Source organism: Zea mays, chromosome 3, assembly GCF_902167145.1.
Source record: "Zea mays cultivar B73 chromosome 3, Zm-B73-REFERENCE-NAM-5.0, whole genome shotgun sequence".
Classification (NCBI taxonomy): domain Eukaryota; kingdom Viridiplantae; phylum Streptophyta; class Magnoliopsida; order Poales; family Poaceae; genus Zea; species Zea mays.
In genome coordinates, this window is record NC_050098.1 from 10,438,035 (window position 1) to 10,447,571 (window position 9,537).

The 9,537-nt window shown below is 50.6% G+C and overlaps 1 protein-coding gene and 1 pseudogene across 1 annotated transcript; both read left to right on the top strand.

Moving 5' to 3' along the window:
• The first annotated feature begins 1,826 nt into the window (after nt 1-1,826).
• Nucleotides 1,827-2,007, top strand: LOC111591252 (uncharacterized; annotated as a pseudogene).
• Nucleotides 2,008-2,993: 986 nt separating this feature from the next.
• Nucleotides 2,994-5,240, top strand: Dwarf1 (Gibberellin 3-oxidase). Its single transcript, NM_001279524.2, has 3 exons — nt 2,994-3,669; nt 4,035-4,193; nt 4,314-5,240. Exons 1-3 carry the CDS (start codon nt 3,185-3,187, stop codon nt 4,816-4,818), a joined length of 1,149 nt encoding a protein of 382 aa, NP_001266453.1. The 5' UTR covers nt 2,994-3,184; the 3' UTR covers nt 4,819-5,240.
• Nucleotides 5,241-9,537: the final 4,297 nt, after the last annotated feature.

Here is a 9,537-nt window from a genome sequence, read left to right on the forward strand (position 1 = left end):
TTTGGTGTCCAACACCATCATATGGTCTGTTATATTGAGAAGGATATATTTACAAGCATTGAGGATGCAAAGAAATTGGATTATTTTCAAGGCATGAGAACCCGTAGGAATCTACCTCATACTAGTGGTATGTACCAATTACTAATATTATTAAATTTATTCAACATTACCTTTGAAGTCGTGTTTGTAATATCATTTCCTTCAAAGTTCTGGAGCAAGAAACACTGATGTTGATGTTGACATTATACATTTGAAATGAGCTACATCATAGCTTGTATGTCATCTTTAACATTTATGACAACGTTGTTTCGCTGTACAATTTTTCTTTATATGCTACTATTAGAGTTTATGGTCGCTTCGACCTAGGTCTTAGCCAATTTCTGAGTCCACCACTAACTACGAGAACATTTACTTGTGTTTCTTCAATTCGCCAACATGTTGCCGCACGTCGTTGTTACCGTGAGTTTTTTCCCTACCCTCCATAGAATATTGGAGTGAGAACAAAAAGGTTGTTTTGGTTTACAAGAACGTGTCATGTTTCTACTCGAAAACCATGCGGTCAGTGCGGGTGGGCTAGGTATGTAGCTGCGCCGTCGCGCTGTCCGTGGCGTGCGTGCACTCGGTGTCGGACTCGGACGGCGGGCAGCCCTCGGGCGCCGGCGCAGAGGATCGGAGAAGTGAACCCGCAGCCACGCTGGCGCTACGCCCCGCCACAACGGCGGCTCGCCGGCGGCCTCGGGATCCCCCACCTAATCAGTAATCACGATTCACGACTCGCCGGAAGCAGCACCCCTGGCCCTCGTGTTGGGCCTGTTGTGTCCGTGTCGTTCGACCCACCTCGAGCCAACCAGATCCTTACACGTGTCCGTGCCGTCACATGTTTTACTTGCTCGCAGTTGCAGTGTGGTGCCGACTCTTTTGCTCTCGTCTCGTAGCCTTAGGCTGACAATAAGTTTTAAAATTTACACTATCAAATTTAAAGATCGAATCGAATTAAAATCGTCGGACTTTATTTTTATTAATTTTCAAACTAAAATTAATTTAGAACCCTAACAAATTGTGAAGAAATATTTAGATCCTAATCTACTACCACGTCTTCGTACCCTCCGTTAGTTTCTCTCTTTCTTCCATCCATGGTGGTCCATATCTACTAACTAGTTTACTTCACTGCTATTGGCAGGTTGTTTACCTTTTTCTTTTCGAAACGCTCCCTACATTCCGAATTATAAAATAACTTAATATTTTTTAAAAATAAATTATAACAGAGGCTACTCAGGCATTGCACACGCAGTGGCCGAGCGAGCTAGAACATGTGTTTGGATGCTGCACCGCGCTGTTAACAGCAGCCCTATCCAGTAAAATATATGGCATGTCATATTCAGTACACACTAGAAAATAAATTCCACCAGATAGTTACAAAGAGTCCCTTGTACAAAAAAATATTCAGAGCCAATGATCCATTATCTTCTCTCTTATTAGATGTCACGAATCTTCTCATCTTGCTTCCTGCGTAGACGTAGTCAGTATAAGAACAAGTCTTTTTTTGTTTGGTCTCTCCCCACTTAGTTTTAATATCGCAACATCATTTCTCTGTTCTTCCTTTAAAGTGCCAGCTTCGTATGCCACACGCGAAACACGTAGATCTGTTTCCTCTTTTGCGCTTCTGATAGGCCGTTACGCCACATGAGCCTTAAGAAACCAGCCAATCTCAACACGATAGAAAATCGCACGAAGTATAGCACTCGAGCGTAGTACCACATCGGTAGCTGAAGAATGACAAGCGACCGGACGCCCTATAAAAAAAGGGTTGGGCTCCTTTTCAACTCATATCCTTATCAGCCTTTTAGCTAAGATAAGGTGTAACATTTGTTCTTATCAATTTAATATTTGATAGGTGCACCATACATTATATTAAATTTATTTTTTACGCATATCAGATATGACTGTGTGCAGTCTGAACACACGATCATTGTACTAGTTACTACTTTAGGACTCTGATCAAGTGATTAATGCCGTGGAACAGGCTGCTGGAGATATATGACCGTGACTTTGCTCACGCACACATGCACACATTCACCGTACCGTACGTCGATCTATATATAGCAGAGACACGCACACCACGATACGTGTCATAACAACTTTGAAAGTACGCCAGAAGTCCTAATAGTGGACTAAACCTGTGCGCCACTTTTTTCCTATTTTTGGAGAGAACAGGTCGATGGAGAGGAAAACCTAGCTAGAAGAAAAATCACGAGTCGATCTACTACATTATACAAGGTTGCTTATTGGGGGCGCTGGTTGGATCTGTGGCGAATGGCGAAGCGAGAAGCGAGAAGCGACAGAATGGGTAGTAGTACGTGAAGATTCCGTGGTGGGAGATACGACAACACCCTCGAAACTGGTCCTTAATTAAGCGCTGATGATGGACGGCAATAATCGTGTTGGCTCGCTTTCCATGTGTGCGTATTAATTGGGGTGCCAGTGCAGTGCCACCACTCTCAGGCTCCCGATCGATCGATCGATCCCCAAAGGAGAGGAGAGGAGAGGAGCAGTACGTACGAACTAGATTTGTCACTTGTGTTGCCGCAGCTCGCAGCAGCAGCAGCAGCAGCAGCTGGGTGGCCTTTCGTGCTCCACATCGCTCCAAACCCAACCCCCCCCCTCCCTCCGTCTCTCTCACCACATTTCCTCTCCTCTCTTTCCTTCCTCCCACTGAATTTCCACAAAGCCCACCGTCTCTCTCTCTCTCTCTCTCTCTCTCTCTCTCTCTCTCTCTCTCTCTCTCTCTCTCTCTCTCTCTCTCTCTCTCTCTCTCTCTCTCTCTGTTGTGTGTGTGTGTGTTGTGTTCTCTTTCTCTCAGCTCAGCCTCTCCTGATGGGTCATCGATCCACTACGCTCCAAAACTTCTCCCCTATATATACCACGCCATGTACTTCTCTGCTTCTTACACTTCTCTCATGCCACCATACCACTAGTGCAAGGTCCTAGATTTACACTTGGTGCTACACCTTGCTTCGCCCCCTTCCTTCCTTCCTTCCTTCCTTCCCTCCTTCCTTGGTCTCTAGGCAGCTAGCAGTGTGGTGCTGCTGCCGGCCGCCTATTGGCCGCCTGGGACTGGGATCCATTAATTACTGCGCGCGCGCGGCTAACCAACCAATCCCAGCGTGCGTAATCTATTGCCCACATGCCGACGCCGTCGCACCTCAACAAGAACCCGCGCTACCTGGACTTCCGGGCGGCGCGGCGGGTGCCGGAGTCGCACGCCTGGCCGGGCCTGCACGACCACCCCGTCGTGGACGGCGGCGCGCCGGGCCCCGACGCCGTGCCGGTGGTGGACCTGGGCGCCGCGGACCCGGCGCCGGCGCCGGCGGCGGCGGTGGCCCGCGCCGCCGAGCAATGGGGCGCGTTCCTGCTCACGGGCCACGGCGTCCCCGCGGACCTGCTGGCGCGCGTGGAGGACCGGATCGCCACCATGTTCGCGCTGCCGGCCGACGACAAGATGCGCGCCGTGCGCGGGCCCGGCGACGCCTGCGGCTACGGCTCCCCGCCCATCTCCTCCTTCTTCTCCAAGTGCATGTGGTCCGAGGGCTACACCTTCTCGCCGGCCTCCCTCCGCGCCGACCTCCGCAAGCTCTGGCCCAAGGCCGGCGACGACTACACCAGCTTCTGGTACGTTGCGTTGCGTGCTTGTGTGCGCGCACACCTGCCGACCGCGGCCACACCGTACGCAACCCACGCGTACGTACGTGCGCTAGCTACCTGCTTCGCTCGCTTCGCTCCTCTCGCCTCGCCATGCATATGCACGTACGGCCGTACAGGTACAGCAGCAGGTCACACGCACGAACGCACGCACGCACCAGCACCGATATGATACATCATCGACGTGTCGTCCCCCCGTCTAAGGCCATGCATGCATGCAAGCACGCCTAGCTAGCCCTTTTGGCTTGCTAGCTGACGAGGGGAGCTAGGACGAGCATACTTACTGTGCGCGTCATGCTCAATTGCTCACACTATACTACTACTTGTTACTACAGTGATGTGATGGAGGAGTTCCACAAGCACATGCGCGCCCTCGCGGACAAGCTGCTGGAGCTGTTCCTCATGGCGCTGGGGCTCACCGACGAGCAGGCCAGCGCCGTCGAGGCCGAGCGGAGGATCGCCGAGACGATGACCGCCACCATGCATCTCAACTGGTGGGTATATATTATTGTCTGTCATGTTGTCGTCGTCGTACGCGTTGCGGTTGGGTGTACATGTATATAACACAAACAACAAAAAACTAACGCCGTGCCGACGACGACGACGATCATCAGGTACCCGAGGTGCCCGGACCCGCGGCGCGCGCTGGGGCTGATCGCGCACACCGACTCGGGCTTCTTCACCTTCGTGATGCAGAGCCTCGTGCCCGGGCTGCAGCTCTTCCGCCACGCCCCGGACCGGTGGGTGGCGGTGCCGGCCGTGCCGGGCGCCTTCGTCGTCAACGTGGGCGACCTCTTCCACATCCTCACCAACGGCCGGTTCCACAGCGTGTACCACCGCGCCGTCGTGAACCGGGACCTCGACAGGATCTCGCTCGGCTACTTCCTCGGCCCGCCGCCGCACGCCAAGGTGGCGCCGCTGCGCGAGGCCGTGCCGCCCGGCCGGGCCCCCGCGTACCGCGCCGTCACGTGGCCCGAGTACATGGGCGTCCGCAAGAAGGCCTTCACCACCGGCGCCTCCGCGCTCAAGATGGTCGCCCTCGCCGCCGCCGCCGACCTCGACGACGACGGCGACGCCGCCGTCGTCCATCAGCAGCAGCAGCTAGTCGTCTCGTCGTAGCCGAGACCGATCGCCGGAGACTGATGCTGATGATGATGCATATATACATGAGAGAAATCGTCGAGTAGACTAGCCGATTGCAAAAGCAACCCCAGCTGCCGAAACCTGGCATATCGATCCCATTCTCTGCTGCGCACATGTATGCATGCATGCGCTTCGTCCGTTCGACTCGTGTGTGCTTGCTTGCTTGCGCGTGCAGCAGAACTAATTCCGTTCCGCAGCTAGCTGCTCTGCTCTGCTCTGCTGGAATGTAATTAAGTAGTAGTATATGGTAGTAGAGAAAAGATTAGCTAGGCGATCGATATAGATGACGGGCCGGGGAAGAAGACGAATTAATTAAGATCGATCGACGACGACGAGCTGTGCGTGGCTGGCTGTGTTCTTCTCTAGCCTAGTTACAGAGGCCGGCTGCTGCTGCTTCCAATCGGGCTGCTTGTCGCTACTGACGATCGTTAGTGGATCCATTAACTAATCTGGAATTCTGGATTAATGCATGTGGTTTGGCATCTGGCTGGCGTAAAGATGGGGGAGGCCAGGCCGGGGTCCCCTAGCCAGTAGCCAGGCTGGTCAATGATAGGTCTATAACCTGATCCCGTACTGTTGTTTCTCTCTCGGTCTGCGCTGCGGAGAAAATAATAATTGATCGATCCGCCGCCCGGCCTGGCGTACTCTGAACTGAACGAAACGATGGGTGATGCAAGAGCGTTATTTGCAATAAGCTGCAGTGAGTAGCAGTGGAGATGTGTAAAAATAAATATATATATATATATATATATATATATATATATATATATATATATATATATATATATCTTCTAGTTATTCTAGGTCATGGATGTGCAGTGCAGCTACGGCTGTTACTGTAGAGGACACACCTGGCTCGTACCGTCGTACACGCGCTAGCCAAGGAGGAAGAGACACGGCCCGGCTCATGTGTCAGCCTGCGCTACTACCTACGTACTGCATGCGTGCTTGTTGCCTGCTCTCGCTTCGAACAAAGCTGCATCGTGCATGGAATGGAACAAACCACACCATGCATGCTACCACCAAGGCAAGATATATGCAAGTTACTGCGAGAATCTTTACGTGTGCTCCAGTAAAATTTTAACCGTTGGCGTGGCAACATAGTATTAACTGTTACAGCGGTGCTTATTAGCTTGTCTGGAAATGAAAAGAAGACGCCAGTGATTTCACTTCTCCAAACGGGACCTGGGGGTATTTACTTGTAGTAACGTGTACAGTAATTAATAATGCGCGCGGGCACAACTCACAAGGGGGGAAGCTAGTACCAGTACCAGTACCTGCTGGGGGGGTTTGCATCTGCATGCGGCCAAGTGAGCCCCTTTTGTGTAATGGTGCCGGCACTACTTCCACGAAGGAAAAAAAAGGATCGGAGCCAAGAACTGGGCCGGGATCCTGAGGAGATCTGCAGTGGAGCTGAGACCCGGGGGAGGGGAGGATCCGCTTTTACCTTTTGAATCCTGCCTGGCCACACCCCGTTCTGCTGCTGCTGGCGTGATGCAAACCAAGGAGAAGACGCCATGGCGTGAGAGACCCACCCACCCCTTAGCCCCCCAACTAACATTCAGATCAGGCTGCAACTTGCGGAACAGTGTCAGACTCGGACAGTACTCGGTGCTGTCAGTACTACCAACGCAGCAGCGCCACTGCATCTGTGCATCATATTCTTATCCTCCTCCTTCATAGGCCATGCCAAATCAGATCATGTCTGGGCAGGATAGCTCCACGAACTAAAAAAAAATTGGGATCTAACATTCACCTACATCTATCGCGTAAAACAACAACACCGATACAATAAACTGGGATCCATCGACATACAAACCTGAGCTTTCATATGAACCGAATGACAGGTCTGAGATTTAATAAAAAGAGAGGGTTCAAGTCATCTCCAACCTCTAGAGCTAGCCTCTTCCTTCTCTCTTTCATGTCTACAAAAAAAAATCATGAGGAACTCCATTGTCATACAGGTGGTAGTAGGGGCTTAAGCCCCACTCGCCCCCACCACTACAGTAAACTAATAAACATCCGACGGCCTCCGGCGGCGGCCTACGAGGCCGTCGGAGATAAGATTATGTCCGACGGCCACAAAGGGCGCTCGGAAATAGCGCTTATCTCCGACGGCCTCGAAGGCAGCCGTCGGAGATAAGGTTATGTCCGACGGCTGGCAGCGTAGCCGTCGGAGGTAAGACTTTTTAATCCGCAGGAACCGGCGCGCGGTTCATTTCCACGCGCGCGCTCTTCTCTTCTCTTCTCTGTCTCTGCCCACGCGCCGCCGCCGTCGACTGCGCCGCCGCCGTCCGCTGCCCGGCGCCGTCGCCCACTGCGCCGCCGCGCCGCCGCCGCCCCTCCCACTGCCCCGCCGCCCCGCCTCCCAAAGCCCCACCGCCGTCGACGCAGCCCCGCCCACACGCCTCCCCGCCCAGCCGCCGTCGCCGCCGGCCGCCGGCCGCCGGTCGCCGCCCCGCTCGCCCCGTCGCTCACGTCAACAGGGGTGCCCCGTCGCTGCCGGCTACATCTCCGCCCGCCATATTATCAAAGTAAGTATTTTTAGATTTATTTTGTATATATTAATATTGTTTTATAGTTTCTAATGTTGTTATTAAATAATTAGTATGTTAAATAATGTTTATCTTATTATATCCGATGGCCTAAATTTGATTATTTGGCGAAATTTGATTATATGGCCTAAATTTGATTACGTAATTAAATTACCTTGTTTTAGTTTATTTAGTGGTGCTTTAGATAATTTAAATTTTAAATTTCCGAGGGTAATTATTATGCCCTCGGAAATAAGGTCATTTTATATGATTTGTCATTCATAACAATGTTATTTCGTATGTAATATTGTATTGTGGTTTATTAGTTTAATTATTTAATAATACACGATGATTCTAGTTAATCATAGTGTATCGTAGTGTGAACAAACGAAACCTAGGCGTCACCCGTTTCGGCCCAACACACCTTACAAGCGACGCATGTGAGGTATGTTGGGCCGGAATTGTCCTTTTATTGGACAGCCTCGGGGTGACCGACAGAGTTCGTGTTTATGACAAAAGCATGTGCTCCTGCTTAGTTTCGGCAGCATAACCCCTCTGTTCTCCAATTGCACCATTTTTAGGCGTGCGATTGGAGAACAGCGGGGTTATGCTGCCGAAATTTCGCACGACCACATGTCTTGTCATAAACACGGCCTCGTCGGTCACTCCTGGGTGGGTTTAGGACCTATCCTTTCCTACAGATGTAGGGGCGTGATTTCTTCGTAAAAACGGATGGCCCGTGCATTACTTATCTAATTAAGTTAACGTCTCGTAGCTAGTATGGAGGAGAATCGTCGATGGATGTATGAAGGTTGGAAGAAAAGAGGTGCTCTATCAAGTGAGTGGGTGGCCAAGACTGATGCTTTTCTCGACCATGCTTTTGCTCGGTCAGAGACTGGAACCGATGTTAGGTGCCCTTGTAGCAAGTGTCGGAACATTAATTTCCTTGACAGGAGGACTATGTCGATACATATTTGCAAGAACGGTTATATGCCAGGCTATGAGGTGTGGGTGCACCACGGTGAGGACCCACCTCCTCGTATTGTATCGGAAGTTCAGTCACATGAAGAGGAGGACTACGATAGGATGGAAGAGATGCTTGACGATGTACGCCATGAGTTTGTAACCGTCGATTCGGAGAACCCCGGTCAACCCACCGAGTTTGAGGATCCAGCTACACCTGAGGTTCAGAAGTTCTTCGAGCTCCTTAAAGCTGCCGAAGAGCCGTTGCATGAGCACACAAAAGTGACCGTCCTTGTATTTGTGACTCGACTTATGGCTATTAAGTCTAAGTTTGCATTCTCAAACAACTGTTACAAGGAACTTTTGAACGTGATCAGTGATGTACTTCCGGAGAATCACAAGATGCCAAAGGACATGTATCAGTCTAAAAAGCTGTTATCTGGCCTCGGTATGGACTACGAAAAAATCGATGTCTGTGAAAATAATTGTATGCTTTTCTGGAAGGAGACCGCAGGTGAGAAGAAGTGTACTGTATGTGGTGAGCGTAGATTCGTTGAGGTTGAAAACGACGATGGTTTGACCGTGACTACGAAGATTGCACGTAAGCAGCTTCGTTACATGCCTCTCATACCTCGGTTGAAACGTTTGTTCATCTCCAAGAATACAGCCAGACACATGAGGTGGCACAAAGAAGGGGTACGTGAGAATCCAAATGTCATGGTGCACCCAGCTGATACAGATGCATGGAAGGCACTAGATGCTTTTGATTCCAGCTTTGCTGATGAAGTGCGGAATGTCCGCTTCGGTTTGGCAACAGATGGTTTCTCACCATTCAATGTAACTGCAACGTCGTACTCATGTTGGCCCGTCTTTGCTGTTCCATACAACCTTCCACCAGCTCTTTGCATGAAATATGAATTTATTTTCTTGTGTCTTATAATACCTGGTCCGGATCATCCTGGAACAAAGATCGATGTGATGATGAGACCCCTGATTGAAGAATTGAAAATTTTGTGGGAAGGAGTCGAGGCGTACGATTGTTACAAGAAACAGAAGTTCAACCTGAGAGCCGCATTTTTATGGTCTATTCATGATTTTATGGCTTATGGTATCTTTGCTGGATGGAGTTGTCATGGGATTTTGACATGTCCTATATGCGTTGAAGACACTTTATGCTTTCGACTAAAGTTTGGTGGAA

What these genes read in the sequence shown, in the direction of transcription:
- Dwarf1 (NM_001279524.2), top strand. Translation starts at nt 3,185, where the DNA reads ATGCCGACGCCGTCGCACCTCAACAAGAACCCGCGCTACCTGGACTTC. An exon ending in GACGACTACACCAGCTTCTG is followed by an intron (nt 3,670 to 4,034) that starts GTACGTTGCGTT and finishes TTGTTACTACAG; the next exon opens with TGATGTGATGGAGGAGTTCC. An exon ending in GCCACCATGCATCTCAACTG is followed by an intron (nt 4,194 to 4,313) that starts GTGGGTATATAT and finishes GACGATCATCAG; the next exon opens with GTACCCGAGGTGCCCGGACC.